This window comes from Homalodisca vitripennis, chromosome 2 (genome assembly GCF_021130785.1).
Source record: "Homalodisca vitripennis isolate AUS2020 chromosome 2, UT_GWSS_2.1, whole genome shotgun sequence".
In the NCBI taxonomy this organism is placed as follows: domain Eukaryota; kingdom Metazoa; phylum Arthropoda; class Insecta; order Hemiptera; family Cicadellidae; genus Homalodisca; species Homalodisca vitripennis.
In genome coordinates, this window is record NC_060208.1 from 195,717,592 (window position 1) to 195,738,361 (window position 20,770).

The 20,770-nt window shown below is 31.7% G+C and overlaps 1 protein-coding gene across 1 annotated transcript in view; it reads right to left on the reverse strand.

Moving 5' to 3' along the window:
• Positions 1-4,558: 4,558 nt before the first annotated feature.
• Positions 4,559-20,770, reverse strand: part of LOC124355233 (arrestin domain-containing protein 2-like) — a 41,549-nt gene continuing 25,337 nt past the window's right edge. The window contains exons 6-7 of the mRNA XM_046806272.1: positions 20,339-20,495; positions 4,559-10,715 (exon numbers count right to left, since the gene is read on the reverse strand). Coding sequence (XP_046662228.1) covers positions 10,609-10,715; positions 20,339-20,495 — 264 coding nt within the window. The 3' untranslated portion in view covers positions 4,559-10,608. The remainder of the gene's footprint in view (positions 10,716-20,338; positions 20,496-20,770) is intronic.

Sequence of the window (20,770 nt, forward strand, 5' to 3'; positions counted from 1 at the left end):
AGCGAGTCACAGTGCGAGTCGTCAGTTACACACGTGTCGGCGCTTTCACACACAGCTCTTCTCACAACACGGAGCTTTTAATGGTTGGAAAATACAAGATTTTGGTTTACGTTTAGGGAAATTTTACTTGAATGGTTTTGTATTGAGGCTTAATTATTGTAGGGAAGTTATAGCATGACCGGTGGGATGCGCGTGAGGAGTGGAGGAGGTGAGCGCGTGGGTGCACAATCTAGAGTAGGGGAGTGAATACGGTGCTACTACCCCTACTGAGAGTTTTCGGCTCCCGGCTCATAGTGGTGGCGGGAGCCGAATATTGTAGTGTTTATGTTCTTACCACGGTGGTCTTTTATGATGAGCAATTTAGTATAGGAGACCTTGAGAATATTTGAACATTTCTAGACTCTTTTGTAGTTACGGCGACGGACTTTTATGATGGGGAATTCAATACAGGAAATCTTGGAAATATTGGGACCGGATGTACGTGATCTTAACAATGACTATGTTCTGCCGAAATTGTGTTCATAGCTCACCCTTCTTAATGAGTTCGCAGTAGAGATACCTGGTGGTAAGAAAGGGTTCTCATAAATTGGGAAGGGGTAGAAATTTATATTATTCTTGATCTCCAACGACGACAACAGTTCAGAATTGTAATTATTACGCTTTGTTAGCCATTAAAATTCAATTTATCATATACTAACCGTGTAAGCTTCAGGATTTACGATAGTAGATACAATTATACACTACAAAATTTTCAACTGACATAGCCTAGCTGCTAAATTAAAAATTAATATAAAACTGGTTAAACTAATTTGTCAATATACACAGTAGAATAAGAAAAAACTCAGTTTTATCTACCAACTTGTATCAAGTTAATTTAATGATGTATACTTAAAATAACAATAACGCCAACGATCCACACGCATTAGTTGACATAACAAAACCCCGTTGTCAATGTAAATTATTTATTGTTCTTCGAACTACACCCAAATCAAAATTGTCCAGATCACATTTAGTATGTTTGCGTTTTCTTACTTTGTTGGGCGTACTAAAAGAATTGCCAATTGGACTTATTTTTTTTCCTCCTTCAAAATTCGTCTCAGCGTACTTTCAGAAATTCCAGTTGCCTCTACGACACGCTGTTGTACTTTCTTCAAATTTATAAGTGTGTTGGTTTCTGCTTCCCGTTTCATAAAATGGTAAACATTTGCAATCACTTCTCTTGTTTGGCTGTGTATAACCTTTCTACCTCCAATTTTACTTTTTACATTACGATCCATCACAAACTATTTACTTAAAACGTAATGAACACAACGCAATTAATTCACAAATTGTATTACAACTCGTGAATTGGCACAAGCGAATGTTTTTTGGGCGGCACGTATAGAAGACTGGTGACCGAAGTTCACAACGCTAAATACGGCAACAGACTGAGCCGCTCCACCCCCCACCACTTTAGTTCTGTCTTTGCCTACGGCGCATCTCGAAGTCACCGGTCATGCTATAACTTCTCTACAATACTGTCAGTCACAGTGTTATACAAGTCGTAAATACACCTTGTGTGTTGTTTTGTATGCTTCTATATTTAATTTATACCATACTCATTCCTTCGTCCTTTTAGACATTTCATGCTGTAATTTTAAAAAAATTTGTCATATCTTAAAACTTTAATTTATTAAAAACCGCCGGTAAGAAGTAAAGTATGAGATATATTGGAGTCATTGTATCATAATTTCATTGGTAATTCTTGAAAAAAACACCAAAACCTTTATTTAATTGACTAGGTAATTGGTTAAAGCTAATCAAGGTTATAGTGTAAGCCTAAGGTAGTAGTTGGATGAACCCTAACTTTATTCCATATAAATATGAAAGTGTTAATTTTATTCATACTAAAAATAAATAGAAATATATTTTGTATATTTAATTTTAATGCAGTTTTTCTTTCGTCAATGTTCTGTTCCAAGAGGTATAATATTATTATTTTTTTAATCATAACAAAGATATTTGATACCCAAAATTATGCCTCGTAGTATTGCGGTGGCGGGTTCTTCAATACTCGCTTTACTTTGATAGCGAATTATCATGAAGCGCTTGGTACCCAGGAAGGTGGTGAAATACTTAAGTAAACAGGATATATTTTTAATCAAAATGTCTAAAATCCAAGTGACGGTCAGTAGTTGACACAAAACATCCTTCACAGCGGATATTAGATTTTACATCACTCTCTAGGGTAAAAATGATCGTAGGACACTACAAGACTCTTAGCTCGCCAGCTTTTGAATATTCGCAGAGTGGTTATAAAGTAGTCACTGAAGATTAGCCTAGTGCAAAGACTGGCCACATTGATCAAAGCGTATGTTACTGTCCCCACCATATCCAGACACAGACTACAGGCATTCGTTCAGCCACAGAAGACTCTTCTCACATAGTCAGTCTTGGATTAATTGCGTTGGAGGTCCTTTTGCTGATATTGTTGATGTAACTGTGTTGAAACTTTTAACTTTTAACTATCTATGTTGGACTTGGCTACCAGAATGTGCTGTATTTATGACTTTGTCAATGATCATGAGATTTATACGACAATAAAGTGATTTTGATTTTGATTTTTGATTTTAGTTAGTCCCTACAGAGGTAAAGCGGCATGTAATAATCCTAAAAATAAACACGTGATTTTCTCGTTTATGAATTCTTTTATAGTTGTACGCAGCAACGCAATGGTGTTGGTGGAAAATCTGACACAAATATAAACTATCTTCAATGATATCGTGGTATTTATACATAGCATTTGTATTTGATAAACTTTTGTAACAAAGCTTAATATTTATAAATACAAAATACATGTTTTAATTTTTTTATTCATTGTATTATTAACAGGACCTCCCATAGTAAATAAAATAAAATAAATAAAAACAAATTTATCAATGAAAATTTATGATGAAAAATGTAAAATTTGAAATTTGCTATTTAAAATGTGAAATTTTCAATGTAAAAGATGTAAAATTTGAAATTTTGAATGTAAAGTGTAAAATTTGAAATTAATGATTTAAAATGTGAAATTTGAATTTCGCAATGTAAAATGTGAAATTTTAAATGTAAAATGTGAAATTTGCAATGTAAAATGTGAAATTTGAAATTTACAATACAAAATGTGAAATTTAAAATTTTCAATTAAAAATGTGAAATTTGCAATGTAAAATGTGAAATTTTTAATGTAAAATGTGAAACTTTAAGTTTGCAATGTAAAATGTGAAACTTTAAATTTGCAATGTAAAATGTGAAATTTGAATTTCGCAATGTAAAATGTGAAATTTTAAATTTTAAATGTAAAATGTGAAATTTGCAATGTAAAATGTGAAATTTCAAATTTGCAATGTAAAATGTGAAATTTGAAATTTACAATATAAAATGTGAAATTTATAAGATTAAGTCTATTAACTATAAGAAAATTCTATTATAAATTATAACTTTAAATTGCCCATATATTATGCAAATTAATTAATTTTTCTCTAGAAAAAGGTCAATTTCCAGACCAACCTAGGTAATTGTTTTGCTGTAATAACTTCCTTTAATAAGAAGGGAAATAAAGCTCAACTAATGATGCTCAACTGATAAACATAGGGTTTCTACAGAATGAGCAATGTACAGTGGTGGTTTGTCATGTCATCTCCCGGATTGTTACTAAACCTGCATGTAATGTAAGGCATTCAAGCTGAGTTTTGGATTCTCTCAACATTTCTGCAAAACCCAAAAAACTGTGCTTTATGCACACAAATTTATGAGGCATATTGTATGTTTTTCAAGATTACAAAGGAAAAGCCTGCAAATTGAACTTTAGAAGCATAAATAACTATCAAAAACAGAAAATATATTGTTCTTCTACCTACAGAAAATAAAACAAGTTAAACAATTAAACATCCAACAGTTGGTGCAAGCACTGTAACAACTTGTAAAAAATAATGTGCACGATTTCCATCCACGAATTCCATATGTAGAGCCAGCCAACCGTTCCATCAAACAGATTGCGAATTTTTAGGGGAAGTAACAATGTTTGAACCTGAACAGTAGCATATTGACCTGTTAGTTTTGAAAAAAATATATATTATATCTTTATAAATCCATTCACACCATAGTAGTATTATTATATTCTCTGTCAAAGTAACTTCAGACATACAACACAAAGAAATTACTTATTTATTTTTTTTAATAAAAACAAACATAATGTGATATGATGTAATTTTACGTAATGTAACTTGCAACTCAGCTGAAACCAATAATGTCCTTTGTTTTAAGTTTGTTATTGACAATGGATGGTTTGAAAGGTAATAGAATTTGGGACATTTTGTGCCATGTTTTAAGCATTTTGTAACATATACTAAAATATACACCAAGTTCTATACTAATGGCCCAGGGTTCCACACCCTGAACATCGCAAGATATGTTCAACCTCTCTGCTGAATTCAGCACCTTAGATCATTGAAAACAGACTGAATCCATCTTCAATCAACTATCACTGAGCATATGCTCGGATTCAAACATAAGGCAGGTACCAGGAAATAAAATGTTACAGAAATATAAATGACTTTAATCGTCACAATACACAGGGCACAATATCAACAGTAAAAATGAACACAGTAGAACAGACTGAAAATCACTCTTGATAATAAAAATCTAATAGTACAATCAAATCATACCTTTTCACAAAATTCTGTTGCTTATCCATCAATGTGGCAACCAAATAGAAAAACAAACATGTACCTTAAATTAAAAGAGGTATAAAAACTCAATATAATACTACTACATAAAACACAGACCAACAGGATATTTCCAACTATTGCACATAGAACAAAAGAGAATTTCTAATGTTGATATATGGAACATAATATTCTGTTAAGCTTGTCCTAATCCTTATAAGGAATTATTCTTAACATAATGTACAATTTACGAGGTGTGTCAAAAAGTAACGGGAATTTGTACGTTTCACAGGTTTGGAGAGTCCGATTGTCAAGCTTTTTTTATTATATACTTAGCTTAGTTGTTTATTTTGAACTTATACTCCTGAAGTATAATAAAATTTCCAGATGTATTTCTTGTTTATCTTTTCAGTGGCAACTGGTAAGGTTAGAAGTCATTTATGAACTTAGCGGTTTCCATTTGTTAAACAAAATTGATCAAAGAATTTGTACAAAATTTGAAATAAAGTGTAGGAAATGTTAATAGAGACATATGTTAAGTCTGCTATGAGTAAAACTAGAGTTAACAAGTGTTATAAACATAGCCGTCAAAAGACATTGAAGTTGACTAATGCTCCAGACGCTCCAGCACATCAACAACCCATAAAAACATGAAAAAATGGTTTTGAATTATCACCGTATAACGGTCTGAAAAGTTGCTTAAGGTGTTGGTATATCAACTGGCTTATGCCATGTCATTTTTTCAAATAATTTGAGTATGAAACGTGTGGCAGTAAAAATTTGTTCTAAAACTGTTGAATTTTAAACAATGACAATGCACACCTGCTCACACATCATTGCATATTCATGAATGTTTTGGGCGAAATAATACTGTAACAATGCCCAGCCTCCATATTTTCCAGCTGCTGCTCTGTGTGACTTTTTTTATTTCCACAAAGAATAAATTAATATTTTTTCAAAAACTAAAATTTCCGTAACTTTTTGAACATACCTCGTATATTTCATGTGATCAATCTATTAACGTTATTATGTACTTAAACAATGCTGCTTGTTAGAATAAAATGAAACACTAACTAAACAAATTTAATAAGGTTGAACAGTAAGGAGTATGTAGCCATACTGAAACAACACTATATTTTAAGTAATTTTACCTATTACTAAATGGACTTTATGAGTTTTAAATCAGAATACCGTTTGAGATTATCTCTTGATATTCCAAATTAAAACTTTAATTTTAAAATACTTTTGTACAGTTAGCAAGGATGGCTGCAATTATCCTTAAGTAGAGTAATTTCAGATTTTCAAAAAAGATCACTAAACCATGCATAGTTTAGTGCTTTCTGTGATCAGGCATTTGTCAGAGTGAACATAATCATTGTATTTCAAAATTAAATAAATATGAGCTGTATTTGTGCAAAGAAGAAGCAATGGCAACAATGTATAAAATGTGCTTATTTTAAATAAAATAAAATGAACTAATTAATTAAATGAAAATGTCAATACAAAATTGAAAACCACAAGGTGTCTTAGACTGATAAGCGCAGTCACAGCATATATATACATATATATATTTGATCACAATGCTATCACATAGAAGTTTATAACTATAAGCACCATGGGCGAACACAACTATATCTAACTATTGTAGTTATATCTTACAAGCACCGTGATGATTTCACTTGAGTTTTTAACAACCACTGTAACATTAACTGAGGAACGTACATAGTTGTTCATAGTAAAAATAAAAAAGAAAGTGTGAATTTTCAGTGTGTCTTAACAATCAATTGAATAAGATAAAAAAAAACTTGTTTCCTAACATACAACACACAAAAATATCACTAGTCTAACCAGACAGAGCAAATTGAAAATCTAGTTTTTATGGGATAAACTGAAATAAATTAGTGTTAAAAGATACATCCATAAAGCAACTTGAAGGGTCTACAGCTGCCATCATGGTATAACAAGATTCGTTCTCTTGTTTATGCTTGAAGTAATGTAATCATTTGCTATGAATCAAAATTCAGCTGACTGAAAAGTACGGGCTGTAATTGCATTTTTGTGAACATAAGTAGTGAAGAAAAAATTAGAAAGTGGTTCATTATGTTCCAAATAGGCACTATATTCCAAAATTGCAAATTTCAAGATGAGATTTTAAGTTTCCGCACTACGTGACTCTGCTTATAAGTAACATCAATGTGTTTGAAGACTAAACATCTTAAGAGAGTAGATATCAAAGGTAAATAATAAAATTTGGTTCCTTATGATGTTGTTTTTTCAATATAAAAACATAAGTAACTTTGTGGACAGCCTTTGTCATTATCAAAATTATGTAGATTTTCAACTAAAAATAAAATATGATGCTCAATATTTTTAATTAATAGCATAAACGTAATTAATTCATAAAGAGTTAACAGATAAACTACTTTTGTAAGACATTTGTAAGACAACTTATATTTATAATACTTACTTAATAGATAGGCAAATAACTTCGAAGAATAAAATAATACTAAAAGATTCATACCTAAATATCTATTTAACTTGAGATCTTCTATGTATTATGTCATTACATTTCAGAGATTCATGAAAATTCAGATGAAACTACAAATAATCACCCATAAACCCATTGAATGTAAATATTGACCTATAAAACCAATCCTGGTTTACAACCAAGAATGAGTTATTGTTCAGCAAGCTATTACTGTAGATGTTGAAGTCAATAACTCAAGTCTATAAAATTGACTTTCCCAGAAGTTGTATTAAACATCATGAGCAACAGGTTTCCATTTTCTTGCATATTAACTTGGGATGGTTATTGAACACTTTTTTCAGTAGAAAATTTCAGATTCCATAGTTTTGAACCAAATATTGACTCTGTTATATTGTAAGTAACATTTCGAGCACAATATTGTCAGCACATTAAATTTATTCTTATTTCTTACAAACTCAAATTTCAAAATATTCCTCCTGACTAGAAATATTTTAGAAGTTTTAATTATAACATTAAATTAAAAATAAACTATAGTAGAATTACATTTTTTTAATGTAAATACACATCTACATATTTTATCCACATTTTATCTTTGTTTATGTTAGTTGACTTTTTGATAGTTCTTGTTATAACTTTAATTATATGTTAAAATAATATCAATAAAATATAATTATACTTATCAAATAAGCCTAAAACCACGCAATGTAAGTTCTAAACACAGAATAACCTCTCAGTCTGTCCACATGTGTATACCGGGTGTAACATGAGACCTCGTATTCAGCTAGGTTGATGCGGTATACTATAAATATGGTTTGAAAAAATAAAACATAATCAATGATCGACTCTTAAATATTTTTTACTTGGCTTCAGATGAAAACGTAGAATAGAATGATGTCACCAAGGCAACTATTTAGACACTTAATAATAACCCATGGCTGAAAAGCAAATAAATAGCAATGAGGAAGCAGTGAAAGGCGAGGGTTGGGTCAGAAACATTACTGCATACATGTACCCACCGTTGGGAGATTAACCAGAGGTGAATCGTAGCTTGAATACAGTTTTGATGAAGCTATATGTTATGCGTTCTGTATAAGGCTGCACCCTTATTTAAAATCCTACCGACAGTAGGAAACTCTCGCTGACAACAAAATACGATCTACTATGTGCTTTGTTTGTACTAAAGGTATGCAAGTAGTTGAAATTCACTGTCAATGGGGTAAGAGTTTTCAAAGATATCCGAAAGAATTTTCATGACGAGGAAATAATTTGGTTCAGAAAATAAACAAAGTAGTGGAAACAAACAGACGCTCATGATTTCTTCCAGACTATATTGTCACTACATTTTTAAACATCATTTTGCTTCATGACCTCGCCTATTCACAAACAGCAAAACAAATTTAAGGGCTGATCACATTTCGCTAGACACAATTTGATACAGACCAACCTAGTGCCTAAGGACTACGATGTAAGGTCCTTCAGTTCAGCAACACAATAGTGTCTAAAGACCTTGTTTCGGTGGATGTTAAATCAAGTAGCAAACGTCTATGACAACAGCAGACAAAAGTTATAACAACAAGTTAGTTAGTTGCATTAGTTTAGACAAGTGCCTTTACATTGGTTTCAATTGTGTACAAAATAAGATAAAAGTGTGGGTTTTTGTATAAAAATACATTTTTACATATAGTTTTTTTCCTTTTTTTATAAAAATAGTAGTTATTTTTTATAAAAACACGCCTTGTATATTTCCTACAGCAAACAATGTGATTTGTTTCACACAGGTTTATTTCAGGTTTTTTACCAATACATTAAATTTCCGGTTTTCTTGGTTGGATGACCGCCCAGGATTCTGCTAGACAAGCCGTTATGCTATACATTATGTTTAAAACTGGAACTGACTGAAGACATAAAGAAAATCATGGGAGCATTCAGAAAAGAGATTAAGCGTTTTATTATGTAATATTTGGTTCTTGAAAATATCAGTCGAGAATATTAACCAAATAAAGATAAAAATGGAATATTTCTGATTGAAATACATGTGATTATTTCATTATCTACTAAATAATCTTATATAAATGAAACGTGTCAAACATTTCAAATTTATTGTCATGATAAAAAGACCTACATGTTTAACAGTTAAGGAACCTTATGACAAGTTTACAAATTACATTATACAAGTTTTGGTTAGTTGAACACACAGTTTGTCATTTTCGTCTAGTAAATATATAAAATGGAATTTACCAAAATTTATAAATAACAATAGTCTAAAAAAAAACTAAAACTGGATTAAAAGTTAACAATAATACTCTAGCTATAAGTATACAAAATTAGATTGTTCAATTAACATATATGTGTTTGTTATTTTGCATAAATTACCATAAGAACTATAATTTAGTTCAGTTTCTCAGTGTTACTTATATTGTTTAAACTATTCATCTAATGTTTTTTCACCAATGTTTAATTTATCTTTCTATGATTATTCTCCATTGAGTCCAGTTAACAAAAACAATCCGTTTTTGCATTAGTTTAAAGCCAGATGAGGTACGAAATAGTGGAAGTTTGTAGTTATTTGTAATACAAAGCTTTGGTTATAGTTAAGTGAAATAAAACATATATTTGAAGATCAAGAATCAATTACATTATTTCAACAATTAATTAGGCAAATTATCACTTACTGAGCCTAAATAAGCCCACACCACTTATTTAGTTTAATAATTTGACTAATTTCAGTTTAATCCAAATAAATTAGTTCCTTTTAATAACAAATTAAATTATATTTGACACACTGAAAGCAAGGTTATACAAAAAAGCCCAAGAATTCAGAATTTCCAATTATTAGTTTCAAAGATAAGTTATTTTAAATCTTAATATTTTAATAACTTGGAAGGTTAACTATTGTGATATTTTAATACAGCTATTATAAAATACGTATTTGTACAATCTTATTAATATTATGACTAATAAAAGGAAATATTTGGTGTAGCTTAAACATTCTGAATTCTTAATTAAATCTAAAATGTATAAGAAAATGAGGTAACTAATCTTATAATATCATCATAACAATAGAACATCAAATAAACACAACACACAAAACACAACATAAACAAAGAAACATATACCTATTTAATAATAAAGCTTTGACAAGAATTTGACTAATATCTAATCAACTGTATGCTAATCAGTCAACATTTTATTGTTATTTCACCAGTTACCAACTTAAACTGACTCCTACATTTCCGCTATATCTCTCGGTACAGTCAAGAGGTAATTACAAAAATAGCATTTGTAACATTGCCACTCAATACCTTGTAAAATAACAGATTAAATTCTTAATATACCTTGTATAAAAAAGTTGTGCAGATTCATAATCCTGTGTTAAAGTACTAAATTTGTAGCATTTTATAAATAAATATAGTAAGACAAGAATAGAAGCAGTTACTGAAGCTCAACATTCTCCATGGCACGCTCAGTTGTGTAAGTTATGTACGTTGGCACAAACTTTGATCCTATACGTTGAATGGAGTTTTCACCCCTAGCATAATCTGTTGAACAAAAAATAAATAATCATTACCAGGTAGTAATGCTATCTGAATATATAACAGTAATTGAATACTAAGACTACTGAACTAAAAACCACTGCTAACTGTTTGTTCATAATGTTCTTAAAAAAAGAAAATGGTTATATGCCCTAGTTGTCTGTGTATTCTTTTAAATAACTGTTTCATACAAAAATCAATTGATTAATTTAAAAGAAAATTGTCAAATTGTTAAGATGTAAGTTATTTTAGTATACACGAAGGATCCTCCTCGGAGATTACGGAACTAAAAGCCAAATAAAGACATGATAAATATTAACATTATGAGTTCAGTTTCCAGACGTACCCTGGGCAACGTTAATCTCATGTCAGAGGCTAATCCTCCACCAAGTGGTAGCTTGGATTGTCAATGCTGTTGATCTCCCAGCTAAATCAGTTACCAAAACCAAACCAAACGGTCCTACTAAGACCCACAAGATTGACTTCAGAAACATTGGATCTATTTTAAATATATACCATTTCGATGTAGAAGACTTGAGTAGATACAAACCAAATCAAATCTCTTTATTGTCTTAAGTCAATTACATGCAGCGACAACATCAAAAATGCTACTAAAGGTATTGTTATATTCACAGTTCAATGTTTACTGAAAACTAGTACTAAGCCTAGTTTGGGCTAAAAACATATATTAAAATTTTGAATGGGCTTTTTTTAACAGTTGTGTAAAAATTGTACATAAAAAAATAAATATTATACAGCTAACAGAAAATTTAAATAGTCTTATATTTTTAGCATATAGCATACTAAAAACTAAATAACAAAAAAAATAACAAGATAACAATAAATGAATACAATTTAAATGTTAAATTAGTGCATTAATTTTAAAATGTGTCTATAAGTTAAAATTACCCACTTTTCATCAGAAATATAGAGTCAAAACAATGTTTTACAATACAATATTTTGTAATATTAAAATGTTAAAACACAATATCAAATGTAAAAAGTACTGTTTAGTAAAAGAGAAGTTAAAAATAATAAATATCAATTACAAGACCAAACAACAGTGTTTATAGAGAAATTTATATTTTGAAAACTGAAAAACTCTGAAATGTCAGAAAATAGATTTTTTAACAACAGTTTAGCTGTAAAAAGTTTTGTTAGAAACTTGTGAATTACATTTTTTAATTTGTTGTATATGTTTTGAGAAGTTAACACATGACTGTGATGTGTTTTGCTAAGCCTACAATGCTCTAGTGCAATATTATTTATATTTCTATTATTATAGCAATGTACAGAGTGTCCCACAAAGAGATTAAAACGTTTGATTTTATATTACTTGCCCATTTACGAACATTTTCAAACTCTACACAATTAACAAAGTAGGTTTTAAAAATATTCTGTGAAAACTAAAGCTCCCTAACAATTGTAGGAACAAAATGGTGACATATTAAAAATGTTACCATTTTGCTTCCTATAAAAATTTATTTCTTGAATTAGCTGATTTGAATACTGCATTGCAGTTTTAAAGAACAGCTGTTTAATAACGCTCATTGTTGAAAACAGCTGTTTGATTCAAGAATATTGCTTGTGCTATAAAAACATAACCTAACCTCCTACATTTGTTTTCCTGATATTGAAGTTCGAGAAATGGCTTTTAATGTTGAACAAAAGTGTTGTGCGTGAGCTATTGCTTTTGGCAACATTACAGAAGCAATTAGGCAATTTCAGGTTGCCTACCCAGGAGTTGAACCACCTAGCAATCCAACAATAACTAAGTGGAAAAATCTTTTGTTCGAAACTGGAAGTGTCGTAAAAAAGTACTCTAGAGGATCAAATGAGGAAAGAGAAGTACTAGTATGCACACCAATGCTCTGCTCTCCAGGTAAACCAAAATCACTAAGGAAAGTTGAACTTGAAACTGGTGTTCCAAAGTCTTCAGTACAGAGAATGATTAAGAAAAACAAAATTAAATTTTTCAAAAGTCACCTAGTCCATTATCTTCTTGAAGATAATCTGAACAGGAGAGTGAAATTTTGTTTTCAAATTGTTTTTTCAGCCAAGTCCATTTCTACCACAATGGTGCTGTATATAGGCGTACACTTGTAATTATTACAATACCGGTAATCGTCACATTTTTCGACAGACTCTACTCAAATCAAAAGGAATTACTGTTTGGGAAGCTGTCAATTGTAATTGGGTGCTATCTTATGACATTTCAGACAGTACAATTCCGGTGCATAAATGGAGAAGTAATATAAAATCAAACGATTAAAGCTCTTCGTGGGACACCCGGTATATTACTGCTAAAAAAGAGAGATGGAATATTGTTCAGGATGTATGATGTTGAATCAAAAATATATAAATTAATAAAAGTTTGTAACTGTAGTTAAATAAAAGTGGTTTACTATGATCCAATGGCTGTGCTCCTGTTATTACCCTGACGGCCTTCTTTTGTAGGATGAGGATGTCATTAATTTTAGGGCTATTGCCTCATATGACTAGACCATACCTGATAAAGATTGAAAAAAGACATGGTGTGCAGATTTTACATAGTTCTCAGGTACACAGTTCATTATGCATCTAAGTAAAAATATTATTACAGACAATCTTTTGAAAATGTATTCAATGTGGGTAATCCATGTTAAATTATCATCAATAAATATTCCTAATAATTTAACAGAGGGAAAAAGTCATTTGATTATCAAAAGAATGGGTTTTCCTTAAGCTAATTAAAATAATTTTAAAGCGAGATTCACATTGGACCATAATTTTGTTGTATCCCATTTAACATTTTTGAATTGTTGGTTATAGTAGTAGTCATAGTGTTATTAACTTTATTTCTAAAATATCTATATATTCCTATTTCTTGGATTAGGTTGTGTCACCTTTCCACAACTTAAATAGCCATCTCTCTCTTGTGTAATTTTAATTAAGTTATTATTCATCCAGGTTTTCATTCTTTTAGGTCTAATGCTTTTTAGGTTGACCTCCTTTTTAATTAAGCAATCGTTATAAACTGAGTTAAATTTGTTGGTCAATACTTCAAAGATATGATTTATGTTCAAAATTGTATCAGCTCACTCCAGTTTACTTTGTTTAATTTTGATTTAACTAGGGCTTCACTGTACTTGTAAATATACTTTTCAACTCTCTCTTCACATATTTCCCACTTTAATTTCAATGTGACTGGATAATGATCGGACATTTTTGATAAGATGATTCCAATTTGAATTAGGTTGTGTTGCTTATCATATATATGTGGTCCAGACATGTTGCTATTAAATTACCCGCTCTCACTTCTTCTCAATTGTTACAGAATATGCTTCTCTGTAGTCCTAAGGTTGACAAAATGGTCTCAAACTGCAGCGTGCCATACATATTATCATTTATGTATATGTTGGTATCACCTTTTTATATTAATTTGCTATATGATTGTAATTTGGTTAATACTATTTCAAGTTCATTTAGTGTTGTATGATAGATATACCTGTACTGGAAGTTGGTGCTCTGTAAACAGCGTGGTTAAAAAATTTATCTGCAGATTGCATTCTTTAAAATTCTAATTGCAGTGTTAAGGATTCATAAGAGTTTGCATCAAAATTTAGTTGTGTGTATTGTTATTTTTTAATTGTAAAAAAAACATCAACCCTCCATCCTCTTTATTATGCCTGAATTTGTAATTCAATTTATAATCCAGGTAATCTAAATTGAACAAATTTACTTCAGATTCATTACAAAAAATTTTAAAACAAATTGAAGTACCGCAAAACATGTGCAAGAGGGTTCCAAAGGAGTTGATTCAGCTACACAAGGAACCAAGGTTGAGAATGTGCACAGAGCTACAGGAATGTTAAGAAAGAGAAGGTGAGCACTTCCTCAACAATATTTTAATATGTGATTAAAAGGGTTCAAGATTATGAGTCAGAATCAAAAAGACAAAGCACGGAGTGGAAGCACACCAGTGCTGTCACGAAAAAATTCAAACCCTTGCATCAGCAGGAAAAATCATGTTGATGGGTTTTAGGATGCTGAAGGTCTGGTTTTTTGTGATTATCTTGAAGAGCAGTGTACAATTATTAACAGCCAATACTACTTGGATATGCTTTTGAACAAAATAAGGCCAGCCATGAAAGAGAAATGTCATGGATCTCAGAGGAGAGGTGTGATTGTCCAACAAGACAATACACATCCTCATACTGCTCAACTAACCCGAGAAACAAAATGTGCTGGGAAGTACTGCCTCATCCCCTTAAAGTCCCAATTTAGCACCAAGTGTTTCCACTTGCTTGATCTGCTGAAGGAGGCATTGCGTTGAAAGAGGTTCCAGGATAAAGAGGACGTCAAAAAGTTTATGGGAAATTGGCTCAAACACCAAGATAAAGAGTTCTTTGCAACTGGTATAAAAAAGCTTGTGGTCTTTTGGAACAAGTGCATAAATGTTTAAGGGAATTGTGTTGAAAAGTAGTAAAAGTGTTTTATAAAAATAAATTGTTCTAGAGGAAACTCTCTAGGGTTTTGCTTAGCCTACAATGCTGTGTTACAACATTATTTTGTCACAACAGAAATATCTAAAACTTGCATCAACCACATTTTTATAAGGCATAGACTATTGAACATATTTCAAAGTGCAATTCTGGACACAGGTTTAACAGACCACTGCTTACTAGGTTTGAAAATGGATCAGTATTGTAAATTAAAAACACCTGAGATCTCTAAAGAGCGCTTTGTTATAGATAATGTATTGTTAAATCGCAAATTGCAAAATACAGACTGGAATTGTTGTTATAGTTTGGTAGATGTAAACACTTGTTTTAATATGTTTCATGGTATTTTAAGCGAAACTGTTGGTAGTTGTAAGTTAGGGCTAGTGTAAAAACTCAGTTAGACAAAGCAAGGTCTATAAGTCCTTGGATTAATAATAAACTATTAAATAAATTTAAGAGAAGAAAACTTTATAAAATTTCCAATAAAAGGCCTTACGATCGTTTGTTTAAAAACTATTTTCAGAAGTTTTGTATTGAATTAGCTAATGAAATAGATAACGCTAAAAATCGATATTACGCTAAACAAATTGAAAACTGTAATGGCGATATTACAAGGCAGTGACAGGTCATAAACCAGTTAAGTGGTGACCATGTGAAAGTAGGTGTTAGTGAAATAGAATTAGATAACGGGCTAACTGTTTCAGACCCACAAACAGTTGCAGAAGAAGTAAACAAATACTTTGTCTCGGTACATTCCTGTGTTGACCTTCACGACAGTGCAGTCCCTGCTTTAAATTTAGAGCAAAGTTGTGATTCTTTTTATATTATGCCAACAACCCCCAACGAAATTTTAAATATAGGTAATACATCATATTAAAAATAAGAAACCCTCTGGTATTGACAGTTTTAATTCCTTTTTAATAAAAAACATTGCAGAAATTATTTCTCCGGTATTGTCTTACATTATAAATCTAAGTTTTTCGGAAGGAGTTTTTCAAATTTTCAAAAAAAGCTTTAGTAAAAAATTAGATAATCTAAGACCTATCAGCTTGTTGTCAGTTTTCTCCAAAATAATCAAAAAACTTGTGAAAAATCGGCTCATAAATTATCTTTATAATAAAAATTATTTTAGCAGTAGACAATACGGTTTTAGGAAAGGGAAGTCTACCGAGGATGCTCTTGTTGAGGTTACGGACTGCATTTACACAAACCTTAATGAAGGAAACAAGTCCACCGGTTTGTTTATAGATTTCAAAAAAGCATTTGACTTGGTTAATCACAAAATACTATTACTGAAACTAGATACACTGGGAGTAAGAGGAATAGCCCTAAATTGGTTTAATAGTTTTTAAACAACAAGTACAAATTAAAAATAGTTTTAGTTCACACCTTTCTGTGAAATCAGGTGTGGCGCAAGGCTCTGTCCTGTCGGCTACTGTTTTTGATTTTTACCAATGACCTTTTAGGGTCTAATTTTAATGGCGTTCCTAGCGCATTCACGGACGATATTGCTCTGTTTTATTCTGAAAAAAATATTTTACCGCTCTGGAGACAAATAGCAGAAGACCTGGCAATTTTAAGAATCTGGTGCGATAGTAATAAAATGGAAATAAATGTTAACAAAACCAAAGAAAAAAATTTTGATTTTAGAAGTTTTTATTTCCAATCTGAGTTGAAGTACCACATCCTAAACTGTGCTGAAACTAATTATTGTAACTGTCTAAGTATAGGGAAAGTAGACAGCTTCAAATATTTTGGGGTATTTTTAGATACAAAACTAACTTGGGAAAATCATATTAATTGTTTATTTAAAATATTAAAACCATCATTACAAACATTTTTTTTTTTTTTTAATATTTGTGGTGAAAAGCTGTTGAGAACACTATATTTTGCACTAGTTGACTTTAGACTGCAGTATGCGATACAATGCTGGGGAGGAACTTTTAAATATAAAATAACAAAAATAAGTGTTATTCAGAACCATTTTTTAAGAATAATTTTACAAAAACGGAAGCGTGAAAGTTCTTTTCCCCTATACTGTCAGCTAAGAATATACCGGCCATCCTTGTGATTGCGGGGGTAATTCCCATCGATCTTCTTGCTCTTGAGCGGAAGCGTGTCTACGATGGGAATGGCACTGTCAGCCATGCTGCTGCCCGTTCGCACACAATGGATGAGTGTCAAACTCGATGAAAGACGGAGAGTCGAGGACGTTGGTCTTTTAGGCTCATAAGTGATCTGAGGGGATGGACCGAAAGAGAGCATGGAGAGGTAGACTTCTACCTTACCCAGCTTCTCACTGGGCACGGTTGTTTCGGCTTCTACCTTAACAGAATGGGGAAGATCCTGAGTCCGGAATGCCGGTACGGGGATTCAGATTCGGACGATGCCCTGCACACCTTCTTCAAATGTAGAAGGTGGGAAACGGAGAAAAGGGAGCTGGAGGCAGCTATCGGGCGTGCTTCGCTGGAGACCCTTATAGAAGAGATATTGTCCAGTACCGAACCATGGAGCGCTGTCGCTGCGTTCTGCAAGAGGGTGCTAAGGCAAAAAAGAAGAGAGCAGCTAAATAAAGCACTTCAGAATAGCTCATGTCGGTGGATTTTAGAATGAAGTAATGCCCATTGTGCGAACGATGGCACCCTCTTGAAGTAGTTGCAGAGATGCGTTCCCGAGAGGGTTTCCAATGCCTGGACCGGTAGGTTTTTAGTGGGTGAGAGTCCCACACACCAGGGCAAACATCTGTCCCTGACGGTGCATAATGCATTTTCCTATCGAAAAAAAAAAGAAGAAAAAAAGAATATTACCTTTACAACATCTTTTTGTGTTTAAGTTGTTAAGGCTCTTCTATTTAAGAAGTGGTAATACAGGCACAATACATTTAATATATAGAACGAGAAACTTAGTACAAAACTTTTTTCGAACGCCTAAAGTAAAGAAATTGTTGTTAGACATTTTTTTAAATATGTTGGGCCGAAATACTATAATCAACTGCCTTCTGAATTTAAAGACTGTAGCACAGTAAAATTGTTTAGTATGAAGTTGAAAAAATGGTTATTTGAAAATAGTAATATTAGTTTCTTAAACAATACTCTTGTACAATTATTTAATGTTTGTTAGCTTATTTATTGGTTTCTCGTCGTTATATTTATTTTGTTATACTGTAGATAGTATGTGTATTTATTTATTACCTCATTATTATATTATTTATTTGTATATGTGTGTTATATTTATTTTTATATTTGTTACTGTTAAATGTTTAATGTTCGTTTCCTTAATATAGTAACAAGACAAAGTTTTAATATCTAATCAATCGAAAGTACATTAGTCAAATAAGGCAATTTGTATTGATAAGATTAAGTAAAGTGATTAGCAGACGGCAGGGAGTGAGCAGTCTATAAAGAAGAGTTTGGACTCTCGCTAATAAACATTATTTTTCTATTATTGTGCTGCCACACTGCTGGATGAAGTGGCAGTGTATATTCCTAGAATGTAAATTATTTTTGTTGAGGAATAAACTCATTATTTCATTATTTAATGTTTTTCAATGCCTGACTATTTATGGTAACATTTCTGTACCATATAAACTTAGCTTCGTCATCTCTTTTTAACTCTAACTGTTACCTATTTATATCTTCTTGATTGATTTCAACTAAGCTATTATTGTATATACAATTTTAAGATATGAAATGTACAAATCTTTAATAACGACGCCATTACTGTACTCAATGTCCATGTGAGTAAAGAATTTTGATTGATTGATGTATTAGAGAAATGTTTGACTATGCCACTTAGGTATATGTGACTTTGTCAATGCGTTTTGTTAAATGACAATAAACATGATTTATTTATTACCCGAAATTCGTTTGTAGTACAGGCCAGTCTTTCTCTGGGAGTTTGTTGAAAATTTTAATTTTCACATAAATATGGCTGCTCTTGGTTTTTTTCTAACCTAGCTAGTATTAAATGTAACAGGTACTTTTTCTAGTGCAATATTGGTATAGTATTAAATCTAACAGGTACTTTTTCTAGTGCAATATTGGTATATTTCTTGTCTATCAAAATTCTTTAAGATTTTTATCAGGTCTACAGGAATATTCTGGCTTATTTTTGGGGGTTTCTTTCCCCTTTATAATAGTTTCATTAAACTTCAAATATGGTTTTGTTAAAATAATGAATTATTCCTCCACCATGTGAAGCCTGTAACCTCTGTAAGTACTACTATATCAAGTTTCAACTCATCCAATGTGATCTCTAGAGACTCAACTAATTCAAGGCCCCTTATGTGTTGATGGAACACAGCTACTCCGCCTGAGTCAACATTGGTTGTAGAGGAGTTAGCCTATAACATTTGGTTTGTTGATTCAAGGCCCCTTATGTGTTGATGGAACACAGCTACTCCGCCTGAGTCAACATTTTTTGTAGAGGAGTTAGCCTATAACATTTGGTTTGTTGATTCAAGGCCCCTATGTGTTGATGGAACACAGCTACTCCGCCTGAGTCAACATTTTTTGTAGAGGAGTTAGCCTATAACATTTGGTTTGTTGATTCAAGGCCACTTATGTGTTGATGGAACACAGCTACTCCGCCTGAGTCAACATTGGTTGTAGAGGAGTTAGCCTATAACATTTGGTTTGTTGATTCAAGGCCCCTTATGTGTTGATGGAACACAGCTACTCCGCCTGAGTCAACATTGGCTGTAGAGGAGTTAGCCTATAACATTTGGTTTGTTGATTCAAATCATTATTTTCATTTAAATTATTACACAAGCTTAAAATACTACTAGAATTGCAAGCTTCTTTACTTCTATGTGCAATTCTAGCATTTAAAACAGCACTTGTATCTTTATCACATTTAACACTTAGAGTACCACACCAACTCCAGAAGTCATCCCCTACAGTAAACTAGACCTATTGATCTATTCTTGCTCCTCAATATCTCATAGGGTTGTCCAGATTTAAGTGACACATCGGTTTTTGCTGTGCCCGGTGTACCAGCCAGAAGTGAACCCTGTATTTCAACTATTTACATATTTTTTTAAATAGATACAGATATCAGGGAATCTTAAAAAGGAAGTTTACAGTAAAAGGTAATGCAATATAACATGTTAAAACTGTTGCAGAAACCATAAAACATTAAGCTTACCTCTATAAGGTGATGGAATGGGCAGCATAACATGATCATGATTCAGAGGGTTAAGGTATGTCAGAGACGCTTCCAATGGCAAGTTTCCGATTACAACTGGAACTTCGAGGATGGCTGTAGCATTCACCACATCTGTATTTTGCTTCACTGGAATTAGCTGCCCAGAGAAAAATACCAGTCAATGAAATATTATGAATAGTGTAAAATTATTATGCAAGTAATTATTGGCTGAGCATTTAGCGAAACCTAACATTCGATTTCTGTCTGTCACCCTGTCAACACGATATCTCAAAAACCTGAACTGAAATATAAATTAGAAATTTTGCATGAAGCTTAACTTCTATATGAGCAACACTGAATTCAATGATGGTGCATCTCACTTGATAAAAGATTTACCTGAGTGTTTGACAATATTTTTAAATTGGTGTTATG